This window comes from Stigmatopora nigra, chromosome 15 (genome assembly GCF_051989575.1).
Source record: "Stigmatopora nigra isolate UIUO_SnigA chromosome 15, RoL_Snig_1.1, whole genome shotgun sequence".
NCBI classification, from domain to species: Eukaryota; Metazoa; Chordata; class Actinopteri; order Syngnathiformes; family Syngnathidae; genus Stigmatopora; species Stigmatopora nigra.
The window spans coordinates 2,610,200-2,633,699 of NC_135522.1; the positions used below are offsets into that span (position 1 = coordinate 2,610,200).

Below are 23,500 nucleotides of genomic sequence, written 5' to 3' on the forward strand. Positions count from 1 at the left end.
TTACTTGACTTTGTACTTTTTACTTGACTTTGTACTTTATACTTTTGACTTGACTTTGTACTTTATACTTTTGACTTGACTTTGTACTTTATACTTTTGACTTGACTTTGTACTTTATACTTTTGACTTGACTTTGTACTTTATACTTTTGACTTGACTTTGTACTTTATACTTTTGACTTGACTTTGTACTTTATACTTTTGACTTGACTTTGTACTTTATACTTTTGACTTTACTTTGTACTTTAAATGTTTTACTTTAATGATGAGTGATGAGTATGTTAATACTTCATTCCTTTTTTTCTGTTTATGTTTCATATGTACTATTAACGGATGCACTTTTTTATATGTATCGTATCTTGTGCTGACCCCGCCCATCTGTCACATTTTTAAAGTCAATGTGGCCCCCTCGGGCCCAAAAATTTGCCCACCCCTTGTTCTAACATCTCTTCCGATTTGACTCTTTCAGACGGCTCCCAGTTGAACAACATGGCGCCGACATCGCCTCTACTAAACGACCAGTACACGCTACTGGACCAGATCAGCAGCCCGTATGAGCCGCAGACATCGGTTAAGGACCTCAATAAGTACGCCACTCTCAAGGCTATCGGTAAGAATAAAAAAAAAAACACATAAGAGAGATGAAGCTTTCTTTTTAAATCAATAGACCGTCACGTATTTATAGAACTCGTTTGCAAGTCCTCATTTTGGAACAGATCTGACCTGAGGAGCTGCCAAAATCTTAAAGCCAACTGAAAATAGAAACACTAAAAAAAGATGGTTTAAAAATATGTTGCAATACATAGATCAATATCGATATTTCTTTTTTTAAACTAATGTCTCCTGGGGACGGTTTCAAGATGACAAGTTCCTTCCACTAAGACCACGGAAGTACGTGTCAAGAAAACTGATAATTAGGCCCCCCCATCTGAAGTAGAGCAGATTTTAGCTAATGAGATTGGAGGCTATCAAAACACGGATTGGATGGAATACAGCCATGCTGATAAACCATTGGGTTTTAAAATAGTCTATAGCTGTTATGGAGGAAGAAAAAACTGGAATAGCTTGGGATTTTGAAGAAAAAATATGACTTACCGTAAATGTTGATCATGTGATGATGACTGAAGGCATGGCAGTTTGTGATTGTTATGATTGTCTTCTTCATTATTTATGAAATGTGGACCCTAGAGTAATAGATGTGAGATTAGAATTATGAATTCCAACAGAAATGAATGAAAACCATTGTTTTTCAGAAAAAAAGTAAATCTAACAGATGTTTTTGTATTTTAACGCTTTCAGGAACAGCACTTGGCTGAAAATTGACAAAAGTCATAATTTAATTTGAATGTAACAAAAACAAAACTGGATTTTAGGTCATTAAAAAAAACGTATTTTTAACAATAGCATTTACTATTGCATTTTTCTTTTCAATTATTATTATTTTCCTCTTAATCTTAATTCCATATAAAGATGTCATTACAGTGATAAATTCCTACAATAATAATGCAAACTAAACGAATAAAATCTAAACAAATAAAAACCAAAACACACTAAACTTCATTTTGTCTTTGTAGCAATTTACTAATTTCATCCAATAAACATCAATTGCAACAAATCAGTTAAATGAAAGTCTTAACCAATCTCTGTCAATCTAACCAAATCAATATATTGCTTTAACCCCATGTTTAACCTGCATATTTTCATTTTTTTTCAAATGGCTGATTCAAACAGGCCTACTATCACCCGATGAAATCGACCAACGGATTAACGTAGCCTGGCCGTTCTCTCCACCATCAGAAAAAGCCAACGGTCGCTTCTACGCCAACGAGCAACGCCAAGCACCGGGCGCGCCTCCAACCAAGTGCAACCTTCCCATGGGGTGCATTGAAACAGAGCCCATCAACCCCTACAGCCCTGCCAGGCAGACATCCAGCAAGAACCAGAATCGGAGAAGCCACGCCCCCCAGTCACTCTACCCGGGCTCAATTTCCACCCCGGCCACGCCCACTCAGTGGCAGAGCGACGATGTGCTGGGTCTGAGGCAGTGCTTTGGCCCCACTAAGCTCTGCCTTACCCAAAAAGAACTTCAGAACAGTCGCAAACTACCCCCGCAGACCTTCCTTGTCACCAACAGCAAGACAGAAGTGACAGTATGAAGTTCTAAAGTAATGTGAAAGTGACTGTGGACCAATGTTCCCTCTAATTTTTCATTGGTTTGGGCAGAAAGACAACCTGAGCGCACTGAGTACCAATGTGAGTGACATCATCATTGCTCGCCAGTATCACACTTGTCTTAAGCAGGTGCATGTCAATGTTCCCTCTAATTTTTCATGTAAAACATGCTGTAAAACACGAAAAACATAAGATTAGACAGAGCTACTGCCATTGGCTGCCGTGTAAACAGCGCCATCATGGGGAAAGGGGTAAAAAAAATAATGATAATAAAGTTTGGATTTTATTTACTGCGCACAATATGATTGCTGCTGTGCAGAGAAGACGATAGTAGTGTGCAATTGCCCAGCTTAGAGGGAACATTGCTGTGGACTATTATGGTATGCAGTTAAGAGAATGTCAAGAATTCGGGTTTACGTTGGAAAACGAAAAACTGAACTCCCGTTACACTTATTTAAAGAATAACATTCCTTGTTTACGGCTAATATATATATAAACACTTACATCTTCACAATGATGTTGATGATGTTCCATGTTTTTGTGGAGATTTGATTTTGGAGTTTCTGTAACAGACGGAAAGAAATGTTAGCAATCGACTAGGGAATTTATTCTCAGTGCCAAATTCAAGGGTAAACTGAGGCAAAGTCAAGTTGTCTGACAAGACGGAAATAAGCACTACACACTGACTGTCTTTTTGTTTTTTATTTTTTTCAACTAGCATGTTGGCAAGTAGGGGAAAAAACTGAAAATAGTTTTTGGATAGATGTTGTTGTTACCTTGCTTGACATTTTTTGACTTGTGAACAACGAGTCAGACAACAAAAACATGATCATATTTTTGGAGAGCTCAATTTCTTTGTCACTCAGACTATTTATCCAAGTCCACTGAGAATAAATCCTCATTCACAATGATATTAAACTGTCCTCAGATGACTACAATACCCCAAAAAAACCCATCTGATCGGGTCGTATATTTTAATCTCTGTCCAAAACATGACCATTAAAAATATTCCAACCACGCCTCGGGTACAAGTTGATTTTTCTTTCCCCCCTACTCACTCTTATTGACCTACACTTCTGTCTATATTTATTCCCTGCACTCCCCTCAATGTAGAACAGGAGCCTTGGGCAAGTGACTGGTAACACTCATCATAATAGTGTCCTCATCACCTTAATATGACATACTTTTACTTGCTTATTTGTGAGCAAGTTGACACCAATGTTCCCTACCGTCTCTGACACCAAGGTGTCCATTGTCATTCTCCATCAAACGGCCTATGCGATGAAATACCGTATTTTCACGACTATAAGGCGCACCGCATTATAAGGCGCACCCTCAATGAATGACATTTTTTCCATATATAAGGCGCACTGTATTATAAGACGCACTGTCTATTTTGGAGAAGATTTAAGACTTTTAAGTGCGTCTTATAGTGGTGAAAATATGGTAATTGCTATTGAGTTCCAGGTATGAAGCACTCACTACTTTACAGTCACCTCTAGAGCCAGCCATTGTTGATGTTTTGGATTTTTTTTGTATAAAATCTTGCAGTGGGGGAGGAGCTATATGATGGAAGATTTTGTAAACTAAAATGGCATCTGCGTATTTACCAGTATTGTTTCAGTTCAGGCGTTTGTGTTTTTTTAATATCCGACAGTGGTGGTTTTTCGTTTTTGGTTTTCAGTTTTTTCCATATATAAGGCGCACTGGATTATAAGGCGCACTGTCTATTTTGGAGAAAATTTAGGACTTTTAAGTGCGCCTTATAGTCATGGAAATACGGTACACTAAAAAAATGACACAATTGCGTCCTATAATGAGATCCATCACAAGAAATCAATCCAATTTTTGGTACTGTGCATTCGAAAAGTTGTTAGCCCATACTCTTAGCTATGACATTATTAGTTAACGCTTTTTCGTCCTATTTGTATTGATTGTTTGGCTCTCGCTTTCTCCTGGCGATATGACCGCTATTAATAGTACCCCCAGGGGTCTGCATGGTGTATGTGGCTGTCAAAGGCACCACATTTAAAAGAACTGAGACCACCTGCATGGGTGAAAGGCCGCTTAGGCGCATCTGTTCATCTTTGGACACTCCAATTTTTTCCAAAAGGAATTACTGGCAATTGAATGAATAACTACAGTAGAACTACATTTACTAGTAAAATAAAGCTCACTACATCTATGCTTGTTTGTTATGTGTATTTACACAGGTTTCAAAGGTGGCTTTACTTAAAAAAAATGTACTTGGATAACAGCCTAAACTCATAAATACAAAACTAAGTGAAAATAAGAGCTAGAATGGAAAACTGCGTGATTTAAATGAAAGGTTTGCCACTGTAATCTATTCAAAGCTATTTTTGTTTTGTTTTTCTGCCTCGGTGTCTTTTTTAATAACTGCATTGATCTTTAAAAAAAAAATCTCTTTGCAGTGTCGATCTATTGCAATGAAATTGTGCACACACACACACACAAATTGTGTTATCTGAATTTGGTTGTCCTCGAGAGCATCGGCTGGTTCATGGCTGTCTAAAAAAAAAAAAAAAATTCAGATACTGACTAAAAGAGTAAACAAAAAGTTAGCCATTATGATTACAGATTAGGAAATGTACCTCAGGAAGATAACTGACAAGAAAGTAAAGATAAAAAAATATATATAAGAGAATAAGATTGAATTATGTCATATCCGGACTCCATTTTTTTGTGAATGAAGAATGTATACAAAGTTGTTAGTTTAGGGTTTATCTTATCTCCAGACTACTGCAAAGTATATCATTTACAATGTAAAGCGACTCAGTTGCAACATATTCAGTCAAAAACCACCAAAATGTGGATGAACAAAGCCATTTCTACCAAAAACGAAGGATTTTTACTCCTAATTTTCCAATGATTTGCTTTGAATGGCTTCCCTTTCTTTAAAAATGGAGGAAACTGGGTTAACTAAAGGCATGGGTTTAAAAAAAAATGGTCAGGGTTTGTTAGCATACCAAAGATTGCGTAAGGTTCAGTTATCATCACTAGCTTGCACACGGCGTTCCTTCGATAACGAGACGTTCCTGGTTTAAGGTAAGTCATTTTTTTGGGGGACTATCGAAGTCGAGCTTTGTCATGACGTAGTTGAGCGCTCTATTCACAGCTGGGATGCGAACCTTTGCACTATTCTGCTTGTGGGTGCTGGGAACATTAGCGGTGTTGCCGGACCCCAGCCCGACTACCCAAGAAGCCATCCAGTGTTCTAAGGGATGTACCTGTCTTCACGATGACTACAGCGCAGAACTCAACATGTACTGCAGTGCCCGAAATTTTACCCAAGTCCCGACGGACATACCGAGGGGAACGCACTCTCTTTGGCTGGATGGGAACCTTTTCACCGGATTGCCGGCGGCTCTGTTCAAGGATCTGGCTAATCTGGATTTCCTCAACCTGCAAAGCGGGAACCTGGCGACAGTGGACGCTCAGGCTTTTCGAGGACTCGGGTCCCTGGCTCACATTCACCTGGAGCGCAATCGTCTACGAACCTTGCCAAGTACAGTTTTCCAGACTACGACCAACCTGGCATCCCTAAGTCTACACAACAACCAGCTAACCCGTTTAGAGGAAAGACTCTTTTCTGGACTTTCTCACATGTGGTTTCTTAACCTGGGCTGGAACTTGATAGCGGTTTTGCCCGAGAATATTTTTCATGACCTGCAAGGTCTGAGAGAACTGGTTCTAGCCGGAAACCGACTAGCCTATCTACAACCGCAGTTGTTCCAGAATCTAGGCGAGCTTAAAGAACTGGATCTAACAGGAAATTTCCTCAAAGTAATCAAAGCCAACGTGTTTGTGAAACTGGTTAAGTTACGGAAACTTTACCTAGCTCAGAACCAGATTGTGACAGTGGCCCCGAGAGCATTTGCGGGTATGAGAACTCTCCGATGGTTGGACCTGACTAACAACAAACTGAGCAACCTCCATGACGAGACCTTCTTGGGCCTTCACACCCTTCTCGTGTTACGTCTTTCCAACAACTCGATTACGGGAATTCGTCCCAGGACCTTCCGCGATCTTCAATTCTTAGAAGAACTACGACTCAGCTACAATAGAATCCGTGCCTTGGGAGAACGGATATTTGAAGGACTTGGCCATTTAGAGGTTCTAGAACTAGAGCATAATCAAGTCCAGGAGGCGCAAGTAGGTAGCTTCACTGGACTTTCCCATGTAGCGGTCATTAACCTATCAGGAAGCTGCTTCCAGCGTCTGCCTGATCAAGTTTTTAAAGGTCTATCAAAGTTACACAGCCTCCATCTTGACAAAGGTTGCCTGACTACAATCACAAGTCAAGCTTTTACAGGACTTTCAGGTCTACGGAGACTTTTCCTACAGCACAACAACATTTCCACCGTAGAACGCCAGAGTTTTTCAGACCTGGTAGGCTTAATTGGATTGGACTTGAGCTTTAACAAATTACACGTTCTCACCAGCCAGGCGTTTACCGGTCTAAAAAACCTGGAGTACTTGTTACTATCCAACAACGAATGCCGTCAGTTCCTACACAACGGAAGCAAGTATCTCCTCCCCAGGTTACGTTACCTGGATTTGAGGGCCAATGCGTTGACGGCTCTCGTTCCGGAATTCTCCGAGAGCATGGAGAAGCTTCTTCTGTCCGGAAATGGCTGGAAATGCGACTGCTCCATCCTCCCGCTGCGGAATTATAGTTTAAGACATCCTCAGGTTATTCCTCGCCGAGTAGAGACCCACGCTGAGGGTGAAGAACCTGATAGTACTATAACTATATACAACAACATAACTTGTGCAGGCCCTGTACGTTTGCTGGGTCAAGACTTGAGAGATATCGATGCTGGATTCTTTCAAACTTGCAGATCCGTGTAGTGCCACAATTTGATGATTTTGGGAGGAATTATGGACTTGACCTATAACACAAAAATTACATTGTTCAGTCATTTCGGCAATAGAACAGAGGCTATATTAAAATGGTGATATGTCAAATATAATGGTATATGTGTGTAGTTATCTCTAAAAAAATGTGTTTACTTTGAAGTAGTTAGTGCTGTCAATTCTGGAACGTGCAATAAATGAGTTAAAAAAATATTTTCAGATGTTTTTTTGTTGTTGCTAATGCTACCTTTAGCTAAATCACAATATATATCAGTTTCTAGTTCTATAAAGTGGTGGGATATAAAATAAAATGGTAATATGTCTAGCTAAAGGTATATTTAAATGATTAATATACAATTTTAGAGTAGTTTCTTGTAATGAAGATGGTTTAATGTTTTTTTAATTTAAGTGTTTGCACAATTTAGCTAGCTATCAAGTGTAGCTTGAATATTAAGTGTGGCATTGTGCTATTATGCTGGCCTCTGGTGGAATACATTATGATTGCAGGTTGGGAATCTGGAAAAAGGGACATTTTTTTTAAAACTGGTTCATAAGAGATACACAAAAAAATTATATTACACACATTGGACCATAAAAGTATTAAATACATGAGAAATTTCAACATATAATGAATCAAACATTGAAGAAACTTACCAGGATTAAAAATAAAATGATAAAATAAATAACTCCATTACACAAATCAGTTGAAAAATTGATTTATTTGTCAAGATGATAAAAAATAATCTTGTGAACCTTGCAAAACATTACAACAATGTAGTGTAACCATTTTTACGTGTGTTAAACTAAGTCATCCACTACATAAAGTATACATTACACATCTTTTACACCAAAAAAAGTCATAATAAAAACATTTGGTAGTACTCTAAAGACTTGCACCTATATGGTATGTTTGTGTTCACAACACAGAATCGAGATACTGACAGTATAAATCTCATGATTATCTCTTTTGACTTCCTACATATTCCAAAAAAAATACTATTCAAAGATAGTCATTGTAATAATCCCATTAAATCCAGTCTCCATTGAATTACTGCATTAACGCCCCATTTAATTTAGTGCTAGTATTTATTGAAGAGCAGTTTACAGCTAGATGCTACATCAAAAATGAATGTAGTACTAATATTCCAGTGACTTCTGAAATATATTTCATTTAGAACAATACATTCAATATTTCAGGGCTTCAAAAATGGTAAGAATGATAATAATATTCATAATAATAATACACGGAACAGCTAGTTCCACATTCAGTTTCTTCACTTTCCACAAAAATGTCATTTTGTAATTTAAACATCATATTGACGTTATTATAAGTGTACATAATTGCATAAGTCTTCAGGCTCGCATAATTCATAATATTAAAACAAAAAAGATGATAAACAGAAGTAGAGTTTTTAAAAAGTACGATTTATCTGGTTTGGTACTTGTTTTGGTGGCAGATTATTTGAAATTATGTCCCTTATTCGATGATTACTTTGTTTTTAAAGTACTTGTTTTGAATACAGACTGCAATGGACAATACACCCTTTTTTCTGAGATGTACTCAGTCTGTTTCTTGCAAAAAATAACCTCACCTGGACACTAATTAAAAGCAACCAGAAAGTATTTTGTTTAAATAATGTAAAATTAATAACCATCTATTTTAGAAGCTTTAAAACTTACGAGTACTTCACTGGCACTTCCAATCCCTTCACTATTCCTTTAAAAGCCGCAAAAACAATGTCGAAATTTATTTTATTTTTTTCCCTTTTTCAGAGAAAATTATTAAGTTATTACTGCTAATTATCAATTTAAGGTAGGAGGTGCTTTTTTGTTTAAATAATTTCCTTTTGTTTCTCTGTCTTTGGTAAAATGGCAACAAAATGGGTTAAAATACGTTGATATTGTTAACCAAATGCCATCAGCGTAATCTTATTATATATAGCCATTTTTATGGAATATCAGAGAGGACAAAATATGGAATTTCATGGCTTTTGGGCGATAAGTGTGGAATTGTTATTATAAGGGCCAATTTAATTTTTTTTTTCTATTTTTGTATGTTTAACGGATAGAAATTGGTTCCAAAAAAATTAAAAAATTAAAAAAAATAGCAAAAAACGTATAAATATTTACAATTGCAAGCAAGTGGGGGGCAACAAGTTGTCTATTATTTGTAAAACACCCCCCAAAAATGACATATTACAACTTATGTAAAAAGGACAACAACTACCAAAAACTGCATGAATGACATACTAGCCATTTTTTTTGGCCATGAATGTGGTCATTTTTTCTTATTAAGCGATTAAGTTATCATTTGCCGCTCTAAAATCAGCCAAATAAACTCATACTCATTTAAAAGCATCTCCATTTACTCCTGCTGAGCAACAGTACATCTTTTTTTGCTGAAATTGTTGCACAACGCAGTTTTACTGCCCCGCCATGGAATGTAAACTACCAAAACATTTGTTCCGAAGCGATAGGTTGAGTCAGAAAGACAAAATTCATTAACTAACACAGTAAAAAGGTCATTTTAACCGGACTCATTTACATCAATTATTTTTTTTTATCAGTATAAACACTTTTTGTGCCCTTTTTTTGCATACGGCCAGGAAAAAAAAATTAAAAACTCAATCTGAAAAGCAGAGCTGCACGGGAAGAATACTGCTGCCAATGACAGATGCAGGCACTGGCAAAATTTAATTATAAATAATAAAAAAATGGGGCTGAATAAACAAAAAAGGGGTAAGTCCGCTTCTAATATTTGAGCTGAAGGCACTTTAAAACTGGAGGCCGATATGTTCTGGAGGCTAATTTCCTGCATTGAAAACAATAATAAAAAGAAAAAAAGAAAAAAATCGACCAAAAAAAAAAATTCTACCAAAAAAAAAAAAAAAAATCTACAAAAAAATTTAAAAATTGATTGAATCACGTATAGCATGAGTGCGTGCGCCTTTACACATAATTAAACTGCTGGTTATGTCTAAAATGCATCTTAAATTTGCATTTATAAATCTAACTATGAAAGTACAAACTATTAATTTTTTTTATCTTCCCACAAAATATGAATATTCCGAATAATGCTATGGTTTTGAATGACAAGAAACATTTAAACATTCAATTTATGTTCAACAGTACGCACAAAAAAACAGCATTAACTCATTGATATTTATAAGTATATTGATAGAAAAGTCAAACTAAAATGATGAAATATTTTAAAAGAAAATGTCTAATACCCTTTTTAATAGTCCCATCTCAACAAAGTGCGTAGATTAAGAAATCATCAAGAAATTGGTCAGAATAATTGCTTAACTCTTTCAGTGCCATTGATGATAAGACAGCCAATCTGCTGTGAATGGGAATGAGTTTGTCACTAGTAGACGTCCAATCCATCCCAAAAAGAAGGGTGGAGAACTGACATATCCCGTCAATCCTCCCAGTTTAAATAGATTGGACGTTGATTGCCGTCAATGGCAGCCTGTGAGTTAGCTATTAGCATGCATATCTACTAATACGTAACTGAGTTTTTTTTGTGCACTAAGACCTGAATAAGTTGATAAAATGATTTTGTAATACAAATAATGTTGTGTTATATGAAAGATTGAATCTGCATAGTATGGAATTTCACAAAATGTTCTTTAAAAGGAAAAATGGATGTCTGACTGTTGCCCATTTTAAGTGCGAGATTGTTAAAATTAGTCAACATAGAATTCTGTCTTAAAAATGATAGGTGTGTAAAATAAATAAAAAATACAATATATTTTATGCTACTAAAATACTTAACATTACCATGTAGTATATAATTTTAGTCAATATTTTTCTCCCTAATTTATAGAATTCAAATTTCTTAATGCAGTGATTTGGGTGGTTTTGTTAGCTAAAAATGTGTAAACTTGACCAAAAAATATATATAGACTTAACCACTAAATATTTTGCTAACTTTCATGTGATACACCACATTCTTGGAGTTTAAAAAATGTTTTTTTTTATCATTAAAACTCACTAACACTCGCCTCCTGTTGTCTTTGCGATTTGTTGATTATTTTGATTGTAAAAGTTTGCTAACTATAATAATAGCCACAAAAAAATGAGCAAAAAAACATCTGAATATATATATATATATATATATATATATATATATATATATATATATATATATATATATATATATATATATATATATATATATATATATATATATATATATATATATATATATATATATATATATATATATATATATATATATATATATATATATATATATATATATATATATATATTATATACACATACATATACATATATATATATATATATTATATATATACACATACATATATATATACACATACATATATATATATATACACATACATATACATATATATATATATATATATACACACACATACATATACATATACATACATATATATATATATATATATATATATATATATATATATATATATATATACACATACATATACATATATATATACACACATACATATACATATACATACATATATATATATATATATATATATATATATATATATATATATATATATATATATATATATATATATATATATATATATATATATGAAGTCAATTCATTCTACATTTAAATGCTGTATTAAAATGGACAAACGTTGATATCAATTACTAGTAGTTTTTCTACAAAGTACCTCTGTTGCATGAGCCTCCATCACCACTTGAGTATTTTTGTCCGACAGTAGGGACATTCGGCTTTGCTGGGCGCGCAGCTCTCGCATAGAACGTAATGTTGGCACGGCTGCAGCACAATGCATCGGTCATTCTTTTGGCAAACTACACATTTCTTTGACTGAAGCATGTATATGACCTGTAGAGAAAAGTGAAGAAGAAAGACAGTTAAAAATGCATAAATATTCAGTTTTTTTTTCCATAGATCTAAATCTAGATCTAAAACAATATTTATTTTTAGCTCATTTTAGATTTTACACAATTATTTTTGAACTAAAAACTGATTTATTTTTTCTCGTCTTATCATTGAATGTTGTAATAGCATCAAAAATAATATTATTTCATCCATTTATTTTCCATACCCCTTTATTTTTTAACTAAAAATTGATTAAAAAATGACAATTATTGATTGAAAAGGGGAAAAAATCAGGAAAATTAATATACATCTATACACTTCATTTGAATTTGATCCTAAAACAGAAAGTCAGCACTCATGATTTACTTTCCCGGGCCACACAAAATCATGCGGCGGGCCAAATTTGGCCCCCGGGCCGCCACTTTGACACACATGGTGTAAATTATCTTCCGTCTAGTCTTTAACTAGCCAGTGTCACTCACAATATCTGGTGTTGGAAGCTAAGAACAATGTCAGAATGCCGAAATCAAGCTTCTAACATGACCAAAATTAAAAATAACATTTTCTAAATTTGCTTATGGTTTTCTTACCCCATCAACGAGGTCAAGATCTTTACACAACTGATTCTTAAGTGAATGCAGCTTGGGCAGAGACAGCTGTTCCAGTTCTCCATAGCTCCGCAAGAGCGGCGTTCCGGGCGCCCGGCAGAGGACGTCAAAATCACCACGGAGGTCCTTCAACCTTCGCTCCGCCTCTTCTCGTTTCTGCTCGGCCTGCTGGCGTTCCACTTCCGCCTCCTTGGCTTGTTCCTTGGCTTCGTAGGCATCTTTCTGACAAGACTCGCATGCCTGCCATTAACAGAAGTCCAATCCATTTAAAATGAATGGTGTGGCGCCATCTGTGGCCCCAAAATGTCAAGCGTTTCCTTCCATTTTTGAAATCGTACCTGTTTTACTTGGTGCCAGGCCTCCTCCCACTGTTTGATTTTTCTCTTGGCCTCATCCAGTTCCCGCAAGAGGCGTGAAACATCAGAACTACCCGTCATTAGGCTACTAAAGACGGGTGATTGACTGGTTGAGAAGCTGCCACTCACAAAGTCCCAAATACTGCCGGTCCCATTCAAACCTGTAAACAAAGAGGAAAGATAAAGATCGGAATACTTCCATTGATATTAATGGGAAATGGTGGATAGGCGCCATTGATTTCAATGTAAAAAGGTTTAAAAATAATGGAAAATAAATAATGTTCCAGGCTGTTTAGATCATGGTTAAAAAAACTATTTAGTTGACATAATGAGGAAAATTCTAATAGCATTAGTTCTTGCTATATTTTCCTTCTGTACAATAATAATCATCTTCCTTTAAGGTTTTGTAGGGAAATGCTAAATACTAAAAAAAAACAACTAAATAGTAATATAAATGTATAAAAAGTCACATCCCAGGCAGGTATATTCTAAAATGTTGCACAATCTAAGATATTGCACATTGTTATTGCACAGAAGGGATTAATGGATGAATTGATGCAAATTATTCATGGTGATTTTAGCTTGTCAACGATAAACAACATTTTCTAAATAATGATTTTATCCCATCAACCGGAAAGCAACCTCAAAATGAACTACGACCACCAGGCACCCTCTAGGCCAAGAGTGTCAGACTCGTTGGTTCGCAGGGCGCTTTAAAGTCAACTTGATTTCAGGTGGGCCAGACCATTTTAGATATATAATATTAAGATATTAAGATTTATTTAAATAAATAGATTAAAAGAACTTGATTAAAAGCCCTGAATATTCTGTTTTTTATAGATCTAAAACAAGGTTTAAGCTTTTTAATATATTTTTAGATTTTAAAAAATGATTTTTGAACCAAAAAAACAAAAAAATGGATAAAAAAATTACAATCATTGATTTTAAAGGGGGAAAATCAGGATATTTAATATACATCTATACTCTTCATTTTAATTGAATTTGCTCTATGCAAACATAAATCTGGAAATAAATATGCATGTATGTAGTTAACCAACTAAAATATAACAAAAAAAATGACCCTTGAGTTTGTTTAAAAAAACAACAACCAAAAAGTCAGTTATTAATTTATTCCACTTACCTAAAGAGCTCTGGGAAGAAGACGTGGGCGTACCCAGCAACCCGTGCTCCTGTTTAGCCACAAAGTTAGCATTGTGGTTGTGATGTGACACAGCGGCGGACAGCAAAGACTGCGATTGCGACAACGAGCTCAACGGCGACGTGGATAACGACGATGACGAGTTGAAGGAGGACGAGCGCGCCAACGAGCCTGGAATGTTGACCGGTGCTGAGCCACTGAACAACCTTTGACCTGAATAATAAGAAAAAAATGATCAGTTCAACCAATCTTTGCCATTTTATCATTTTCTTCATCCTTACTTTCCAATCCAACATTGTTGTCTTGTTCTTCGAGCTCCTTATCAAGCGACGCTACATTAATGTCGCAAAAGTTGAGATCTAGAGCAGATCCTGAATGGGGGAAATTGAATTTTATAAGAAATTTCAGCAAACAAAAATATATACATCGTATTTTCACGACTATAAGGCGCACCCCCAATGAATGACATTTGTTTCCATATATAAGGCGCACTGGATTATAAGTCGCCCTGTCTATTTTGGAGAAAATGTAAGACTTTTAAGTGCGCCTTATAGTCGTGAAAATACGGTATATACATATGTATAGTAAGCAAACCCTTAAACATGTTCTTACCAATGACTGATTCCACTGTGTTGCTCCCAGGATAAAAGGGCGTGGCTTTTGCGTTCATGGTGGACAAGGTAGTTGGGGAGGAGCTATCCGAGCCAACGCTGGAAGCCAAGCTGGACGTTATGCTGGAGGTGAAACTGGAGGCCAGTGGGTTTACCGTGCAGAAGACACTGTTTTGTGTCTGGGTGAGTGAGGAGGTTTGGAACACAGTATTAGTTTTTGATAAATAAATACTGAGATGATAAGTATTTAATGTGCCTAAAGGTAGGATTTAAGCATTCCCATTTCTCTTGCAATAGTCAAATTGATGATGCTGACTTTGATTATGAGCTTCAAAGCGCCAAAGATTAAAAAGTTAGAATTCTACATAAATTTCAAAGACATTTTTCTGGCATGAGCGCGTCTATAACAGGCAAACTGCGGCCCGTGGGCCAAATACGGGCCCGTTAGGCTGTTTAATCCGGCCCACCAACCTTGTCGAATTTTTTTCCCGCAAGATGGCGCCGTCACGCTGAAGCCAGTGGCAGTAGCTGTGTCCACTCTTATTTGTTTTTCCTGTTTTACATCACTTCTATCTTTTTTAATTACATTATATTTCTTAATACATTCCTTTTTACTTTACTTTGTACTTTATACTTTTTACTTTAATGATGAGTGATGAGTATGTTAATACTTTAGTCCTTTTTTTCTGCTTATGTTTCATATGTACTGTTAACGGAAGCACTTTTTTAAATGTATCATATCTTGTGCTGACCCCGCCCATCTGTCACATTTTTAAAGTCAATGTGGCCCCCGGGCTCAAAAAGTTTGCTCACCCCTGGTCTAGAATTTTGGTCATTCTTAATTGACATTATCAGATATATTTCAAAATGGATATTTAACCATATACTTGCCACTTGGCCATTGCTGGAGCCACCACCGCCGGCTGTGGTCCATTCGCCGACTGGACACTCGGAATACTGCTGACAACTTGACTGGGAATGTGAACTGGAATGTATAGCCGTTAGCAACGTGCTCATGGTGTCGTCGGAGGAGCCGATTCCTAAAGAAATATGAGATGAAAAAATTAGTCAGGTGACAGAAAATAATGTTTATAAATGGATTAAAAGAACTGGATTAAAAGCCCTGAATATTCCATTTTTCATAGATCTAAAACAATGTCTATTTTAGCTTTTTTTAAATATATTTTTAGATTTTCCAAAATGATTTTTGAACTAAAAACACAGAAAAAATGGATTAGAAAATTACAATTATTGATTTAAAAGTGGGAAAATCAGTAAATTTAATATACATCTATACTCTTCATTTTAATTTAATCCTAAAACAGAAAATCTGCACTCATAATTTACTTTCCCGACCCACACAAAATGACGCAGCGGGCCATATTTAGCCCCCGAACCGCCACTTTGACATCCCCAATGCAGATTATAATGAAAAATGATACAGCAACAATAATAAATCCAAATATCGGCTTATTCAAACATACATTCTTGGTCCATCCATTTAATTTAAGTGTTACAACATGTAATTTTCTGAAATAAGAGAACTATGGGACCACTTTTTAACATGATGCAATAGGAAGTCGCCCACTTGTGTAACAAGAACAGAGAAACATGACCTCTGTGCGACTATTATACGACATATTTAGATCTTAACTGAAGTCCATTTATATACATTCCAGTAACTGTTTATTATAAGTTTTCCTAAATAAATTTCCTTTTAAAGTTTGTTTGTAAAAGTGTCTTGAATGACTTACTTTCAACATGCGCAAAGGCACAAAATGGCCCACGGGGACAGTAGCCGGTTTGCCGCATGTCGTTGCACTTGGTCGATTTGTAGATCTTCAAAAAAAGGAGGAAGGAAGGACAGTTAAATATGGACGTCAGACTTGACTCTTGTGTTGAGAAGGCATCAAATGGTTCGTCACCTCAGGGTGAAATTGCTGTTCCGTGCGTGAGTGACAATATTGGCAGGAATCGCGGCTTTCACACTTGGAAGGCTCTCCCCATTCGTCGCCATGTTTGACGCTCGGGCACGGGGTCGACCTATTGTTTGAGAAAATAAAGAAAATAATGCAAATGTTTGTCATTCATTTTCAGGTCTATTTGAATGAAATTGGCTATGATGCAAAACTTGGTAAACAACTGATTACTATTAAGTTTATGGTTAAAATTTTAAGAATCACAATGAGTCATTAACTCATTTTCAACAGTGCTCATCTTGGTCAGAGTTGTGGGGTGCTGGAGCCTATCCCTGGGCTGGACTACACTCTAAATTGGTTACCACAAAAAAAAGAGTGCTAAAGTAAAGCAAAGGAAACACTAAACAAAAAAGTGACTCATTAAAGAGATTCGGAATATGAAATAAAATACTTTCAAAATGGTGGTACACGTTTCTCAGTCAAAAAATCTAATGTTAATGTACTGAATAGAAAATGTGGATTAGCAGATTCATTTTCTTCTTGTGATATATTGCCAAAATTCCTTATAGCATCATTAAGAGCCTTGAAATCTTTGATTTTTTTTTTTTAAGTTAGAAGATGGCATGACCGAAGCCTTTAAAGAGTATTAAAGTTTTTATTATCACTCCTAAACAATACTACCTTTGAACAATGTGTTTTTGGTTAAATAAATCCACATCAGTATTTAACCCTTTCATAAAAAAATGTTTTTCAAGGGCACTCTTTGAAATTGACGGCACTATATGTCTAATATTCTTATTATATGTCCATGGCAGCAAATGAGTTAAATATTATGAAACCCAAGGTATTTCTGTTTTATATACATTGAGTATATAAATATCCACTGTAGTGTTTTGGTGGCGTATTTGCCATCTTTTTAGTTATGGTCTACCTGTACTTATACTTGCGTGGATTGCGTCTACGGTCCCGACTGTTGTGGTAGTGCGGACAAGCGTAGCCTTGTCGGCATAATCTTGGTGGCTTGGTGCATTGCTCGGTTTTGTAGTTGGCCAAAACAAAGTTACTGTCTGCAAAAAAATGGGGAAAAAAAGCAAGCTAAGTCTTATTTTTCCTTTTGAACATAAAAGGTGTTGTAAATTAATTTAGGATTTTCACCTTGCCACCTTGGGTCCTCGGTCAAGGTCTTCTCGATCATGGCTTGGCAAGCTAAGACGCCGGGTTGGAGGTCAGGGATACCTTCACCGCAGCCGAGCTGTCCATTTTGAAGCGCTTCTTGTGCTTGGATTTCTCTGTTGGGACATTTTATTATTTTACATTATTACACTTGATTTAACACATAAACAGACTTGGGTTGGTTTAACGTCAACTCGATTTTATGTGGGCCGGACTATTTTAGATATAAAATTTAGATATATATTTTTTATAAACGGATTAAAAGCCTGGGATATTCCATTTTTTATATATCTAAAACAATGTTTATTTTAGCGTTTTTTTAATATATTTTTAGATTCTACAAAATGATTCTGGAACTAAAAACAAAGAAAATATGATTAAAAAATGACAATTATTGATTTAAAAGGGGAAAAATCAGGAAATTTAATATACATCTATACTCTGCATTTTAATTTGATCCTAAAACAGAAAGTCAGCACTTTTGATTTACTTTTTCGGGCCGCACAAAATGATGCGGCAGGCCACATTTGGCCCGCGGGCCGCCCTTTTGACACCCATGTCCTAGCCGATTAAAAAAAAAAAAAAAAAGTTAACCAAGAATTATTGAGAAAACGAGTATTTACACCATCTTATTGTTTCTACCATTTAGAAACAATAACAAAAATGCTTGGGTGAGATAGCTTGAAAGATAACATTATTTTGTCTGCTTATGGTCACCTGATGTCGTAGACGGGTGGTCTGAGGTCGTGTGGGCCGTGGGCAAATGCGCAATGGAGGCCGTTCTTCACACAATGCCCCCGGGCGTCCGTCTCGTGGATGCACGTGCCCGTCTTGTAATAGCGAAGGTGATACTTGCGCTCAGTGTCGCCCGTCGTCCGGTGTAAATAAGGACAGCTGATAAGAGTGAAGAAAGGGAACATGTATGACAAAATGATACAAAAAAATAGAAGACAAGCAATACAAAAAGAGTCATTTATTTTGAGTCTTACATAAACTATACTGTATTATTAACTCCTCCGAGCATGCACGACTCGATCCATCTTGAGTAGTAACGGTTGCTATGGCAACAGGTAAGGTCATATAAAAATAGCTGCAAAGGAATGGCAGAAGCTTGTTTTTTAGGGGGAGTATTTTGATTTACCAAATTATATACTTGAGGTTTAGCCGTGAAACCAAGCCATAATAGTGGGAAATACAATAGACGGATACGTTCATAAGTACATAGGGGGCAAAGGTGCATGGTAGCAAAGGTGCATGGTGGCAAAGGTGCATGGTGGCAAGGGCGCAAGTGGAGAAACCGTAACCATGGATACAATTACCACTTTTTTGCACTACTTTGAATTTAAAGCAAGATTAGTTTTGTAAAATCTACTTTATATTGTTTTATTGTGACATCTGATGTAAAATAACAGCTTCTTGTCTTAAAAAATATATTTTTTCACACAATAAAAGGTACTATTTCAACTATAAAGTAAAATTACCACTTTTTTTGCACTACATTGAATTTAAATCAAGATTAGTTTTGTAACATCTACTTTATATTGTTTTATTGTGATATCTGATATAAAATAACAGCTTTTTGTCTTTAAAAATGTTTTTTTTTCCACCAGGTATTTTTTTTAACTAAAACAGACTCTAAATACATTTTTCCAATGTTAAAGGAATTTGTTACAGAACCAGTCAGTGACATTAACATATTAGAGATAATGACTTTCATATGCTATGTTAATACATGTAAAATTAGAGGCATTTAAAATTCAAGCTTTAAATCAGTCCTTATTATAATGTTGAAGTCATTCTGGATCACTATGTCTCACTACAACTACTCACCATCAAATTAAACTTTAGGGTTGCACACAAACTACTGACTTACTCATCTCCATCGGGACAGATGCCGGTGGTTTCGTCATATTTGGTACAGTAGACATCCGGGCTGTAGTTGAAGGTGCCGTCCCTGCGGCGGACGGGTCTCCTTCGCCTCTGATTGAGAAAGTGCCAGTGGAAGCACGTAAATGGCCTGTGTTGTGTGCACTTGTGCTGCAGGAAAAGTGGGCACTGTTCGGTCCTGAACTCCTTCAAGTAGCTGAGTGGGCAGAAAGGCAAAAATGAGGACAACATCTTTAATGGCAATGTCATTCAAATATTGGATTGGATAACTTTATTTATCCCGTATTTGGGAAATTTTGTTGTTACAGTTGAGTTAATTAATCCGCCGGCAACTTGCATTGAAAACAATTGAACTTGAATACTAACCTGCTCTCAGATCAGCGTCAATTTGCGAACCGATTTTTAAGACATTTTGTCTCATTGAGCGCACAAAGATGCAAAGTTAACTAGTTCATTTTAATTTAAAAAAGTTAACTGCCATGCACGCGTTTAATGCAATCATTTAATTAAACTTTAAGCGTTAAATGATCATGGTAGGAGTTGTCGATCGTGCAGCAGGTGTTTGGCATAATTATGATTGAGAAAACATTGTTTTTGCAAGACGAGCCCACGCTTTATTTTGGGTCACTTGCGTTAACTTGCTATTCACGTAACAAAGCGCGGCCATATTGCGACGCAATCCTGGTGGGGATTCCTTAAGCGTACGTCAATAAAAGCACGTAGGGAGGAAAGAGGGGAACACAAAAATAAAGGCCGGAGTGGGCAGGTCGTGTCTTAAAACACATTACGATCGCAAAGTTGGAAGAGCACCACGTCAACGTTTTTTTCAACTCGGCGAGACGCTCTATTAAACTATCTTGCCGACGGCCGCCATGTCGTAGAACATTAAAGTGTTGTTTTCACGATCCCGTACAGTCGCAGTTTTTTTCGGGGGTAGTCACAAAGCCCTGGGAAAGCACCATTTTTAAACGTACATTTTGCACACGCAAATAGTTGGAACAAAGATAAAAACGATGCATGCGTCCTTCGATGTGCGCATTTTGCACGAGCAAGGCGATACACTCGTGTAGTACTCACGTATAGTGGGTCGGTTTCTCGGTTTGTGGAGACGCATTGCCCGTCGTTTTCGAAACCGACGGCATTTTCAGTCAAAACAATCCAATGCGCATGCGCGTTGATCTGTTGCTCAACACTTACGCGTGGCCGTCACCACTGAAGTGCGCCACCCAGTGGCAAGAATTAAGTAAAGTATTTTGAACGCTAAAGTTAAAAGTAAACTCTTATTAAATGTTCAGATTTTAAGTTGATTGCACTAATTACGACTTTTCTTTTTGGTAATAAGTGTGTACTGTGTTCTTGCTTGATTTATATGTTCTAATGGGCTATAAATACATTGGATTGGACTATTCCTTAATATTCATGACGTTTTATTTAGTAGTTTTGGTCATATTTGGACTTTTTAAAAAAAAAAACTTAGGTATTTGGACTTTTTACTGACATATCAGTGTTTAAATTAAAATAGTTACATTTTTAGTTTAATTTTGCAACATTGTTCTCTCCATAGTTCCAATGTATTCTCTATATAATGCTATTTAACCCGGTAAATAAATAACTTCATCCATCAACATAACAGTTTTCATGCCTGATTTTCCTTTTTTTTTATCCTCCTCTTGTAAGGGATTTAAATTTACAAATGCAATTATACTTCAAATCCATTATTCAGTCACTAAGGTGCACAAAATGCCCTGCCTTGTAATTATACATTAGAGCAGCACACTGCTCTTGTAATTGCTTTGCCAAGCCCCGCCCCCTTCCACAAACACACATTACAATTTCTTCTATAAATTCTTACCTAATCATATGCCACCTTTCACCCTTACTCAATTTGGATGTGTTTTTGTGTTAGAGCTATATTATGGACCAATAACACCAAATAATCATGCAAAAATAGCTATTTTATGTCCCCATTTTGAGCATTACTTCTGAATACAAGCACATTAATTCCCCATCAACAAAACAACATATTTTTTTATACACTTCAAGTTATAAATCTTAATCCATACTTATTAATTTACCGTTGTGCAAACTAGTTTCAAACCACATAACAACAAAGGCAAGCTCATGAAAGAAACAGCAGTGATGATGATGAAGATGATGATTTTTGGGTACTTTAAGGCCAAGCTGTGAAAACTGTAATGTATTTTTTCTTTGCTTTGAAATACTCTCCCTGTGGTTATCAAAAAAAATAAGAAAATTTATTGGAAATTCTGTGTATAAACCTTTAAAATATATATATATGAACAATCAACCCCACCAGACCAATAGCAAACAAATAAATAAATATATTAGAATGGACTTCTTTATATTATTTTAGATAAATTGAACTTCAATTGCCATTAATGACCAAACAACTAAAACAAAATGACTCGTCCTCCAATAATATCATCAGTTATACTTTCATCAAACTCATCAATATTTCATAAATCCTACCAAATCCTCCATTTATCCCCCAAAAAACTTTACCACCATTCTACCATTCACTACCATTGACAAAATCCACTAAACAGAACTTTATAAATAAACCACACTACTCCAAAACAAATAATAAAACTTACCTCATCCATTCCAGCATCATGTTTAAAACCATGAGCCGAATACGAGATTGTTACAACTTTATTTACTTTTTATTATAGTGACCCTTTCACTCACTATGTGTGCTATGAAGTAATGTATTTTTCTATGTAGTTGTGTTTGCTTTTATTTGTTTTGTCACTCATTTACCATTTGACAGCCCATTCAAGCCACTTAAAAGACACAAACATGAAGTATTGAAAGGGGAATTGTATTTTTTTTTGTTTTTTGTAACAACCCTTTTAATGAAAAAGAGTAAAAACAATAATAACCCTTGGTTTTCCTTTCCCAGGGCTTCTGCGCCACTAACAGCTGTAACAACAGTTTTTGTGGTTTGTACACAAACATTTATCTCAGGATGCTTGTCATACAAACATCTCCATCTATTTTGACATGAATTAAAGTTATAACTGTTTTCTATGACATCACAATGCTTGAAAAATGGCAGAAAAGTGCAAAAAATGTGGTCTTTATTGCCACAAAAAAGGATATAAACTCACACTATGGCTGTTTTATTACTATTTGGATGTATTTAACTCAGGGGTGTCTAAAAAAACAAAAATTAAAGAATGTAATATTAAAGAAAAAGGAATTAATTGACTAAATTAGACATCCAATTAAAAAAATGCCTTCAATGGTATTTAAAAAGTGACTATGAAGTCCATAACTGAGAAAAAAAATGTCTACAAGCAAGAAAATAACCTAATTGTTTAATAATAATGCAAAAATATATGTTTATATTTACACTACGAAAACTAATTTTGAAGAAAAAATTAAAAAAGCAGTTTTTGGTCTTGGGGTAAGTCTGTATTATGCTTGAAGGCATGAAAATGTAAGGGTTGAATGCCAGGGAAATCATGCAGTGAAAAAGATTGGTCCCCTGTGGTGACAACCATGTTGCCTAAGCCAAACTACATGAAGAGATTTGGGCTTGGCTTTGGCAGAGGTCTTTTTCAATGTTCATCTATCTGCTACATTTGTCACTTGGTGAAGTTGTCTTGGTTTGGTGTAAAAAGGGAAAATTAACCCTTTCTTTACAGGTCATGTGTCAAAGTGGCGGCCCGGGGGCCAAATCTGGCCCGCCGCATCATTTTGTGTGGCCTAAAAAGTAAATCATGAGTGCCGACTTTCTGTTTTAGGATCAAATTAAAATGAAAAGTATAGATATATATTAAATTTCCTTATTTCCCCCCTTTTAAATCAATAATTGTAATTTTTTAATCCATTTTTCTGTCTTTTTAGT

At 35.7% G+C, this 23,500-nt stretch overlaps 4 protein-coding genes across 5 annotated transcripts in view; 2 read left to right on the forward strand and 2 right to left on the reverse strand.

The window, feature by feature from the left end:
* LOC144209180 (uncharacterized) overlaps positions 1 to 1,157 on the reverse strand; it is a 21,159-nt gene extending 20,002 nt beyond the window's left edge. The window contains exon 1 of the mRNA XM_077735421.1: positions 1,095 to 1,157. The gene's annotated coding sequence lies outside the window, so the exon portion shown is untranslated. The remainder of the gene's footprint in view (positions 1 to 1,094) is intronic.
* The window catches only part of shisa9b (shisa family member 9b), a 6,476-nt gene extending 3,286 nt beyond the window's left edge, over positions 1 to 3,190 (forward strand). The window contains exons 3-4 of the mRNA XM_077735419.1: positions 469 to 609; positions 1,731 to 3,190. Coding sequence (XP_077591545.1) covers positions 469 to 609; positions 1,731 to 2,155 — 566 coding nt within the window. The 3' untranslated portion in view covers positions 2,156 to 3,190. The remainder of the gene's footprint in view (positions 1 to 468; positions 610 to 1,730) is intronic.
* Positions 3,191 to 5,173: 1,983 nt separating this feature from the next.
* igfals (insulin-like growth factor binding protein, acid labile subunit) lies at positions 5,174 to 7,259 on the forward strand. Its single transcript, XM_077735438.1, has 2 exons — positions 5,174 to 5,237; positions 5,308 to 7,259. The coding sequence occupies exon 2, from the start codon at positions 5,313 to 5,315 to the stop codon at positions 7,041 to 7,043; it is 1,731 nt and encodes a 576-aa protein (XP_077591564.1). The 5' UTR covers positions 5,174 to 5,237; positions 5,308 to 5,312; the 3' UTR covers positions 7,044 to 7,259.
* Positions 7,260 to 9,793: 2,534 nt separating this feature from the next.
* Positions 9,794 to 22,347, reverse strand: unkl (unk like zinc finger). Of its 2 annotated transcripts, XM_077734799.1 has the most exons (15): positions 20,704 to 20,783; positions 19,613 to 19,822; positions 18,457 to 18,633; positions 17,722 to 17,855; positions 17,498 to 17,633; positions 16,573 to 16,690; positions 16,402 to 16,486; positions 15,539 to 15,687; positions 14,649 to 14,826; positions 14,318 to 14,407; positions 14,019 to 14,249; positions 12,860 to 13,038; positions 12,504 to 12,761; positions 11,741 to 11,916; positions 9,794 to 9,861 (listed from the first exon to the last, which is right to left on the reverse strand). In XM_077734799.1, the coding sequence occupies exons 1-14, from the start codon at positions 20,766 to 20,768 to the stop codon at positions 11,761 to 11,763; spliced, it is 2,166 nt and encodes a 721-aa protein (XP_077590925.1). In that variant the 5' UTR covers positions 20,769 to 20,783; the 3' UTR covers positions 9,794 to 9,861; positions 11,741 to 11,760. The 2 variants fall into 2 exon arrangements, with proteins under 2 accessions (XP_077590925.1, XP_077590926.1); XM_077734800.1 differs by lacking the exons at positions 9,794 to 9,861; positions 20,704 to 20,783 and adding an exon at positions 22,242 to 22,347 and having other exon boundaries at positions 11,643 to 11,916.
* Between the last annotated feature and the right edge of the window lie 1,153 nt (positions 22,348 to 23,500).

Bases quoted from the DNA above. Each gene is read 5' to 3' on its own strand.
- unkl (XM_077734799.1), bottom strand. From the start codon at position 20,768: ATGCCGTCGGTTTCGAAAACGACGGGCAATGCGTCTCCACAAACCGAG. The intron at 17,634-17,721 runs GTGAAAATCCTA...ATTTTTTTGCAG, and splicing joins CGAGGACCCAAGGTGGCAAG to ACAGTAACTTTGTTTTGGCC. The intron at 16,691-17,497 runs GTAGACCATAAC...CTCAAACAATAG, and splicing joins CCACGCAAGTATAAGTACAG to GTCGACCCCGTGCCCGAGCG.
- igfals (XM_077735438.1), top strand. From the start codon at position 5,313: ATGCGAACCTTTGCACTATTCTGCTTGTGGGTGCTGGGAACATTAGCG.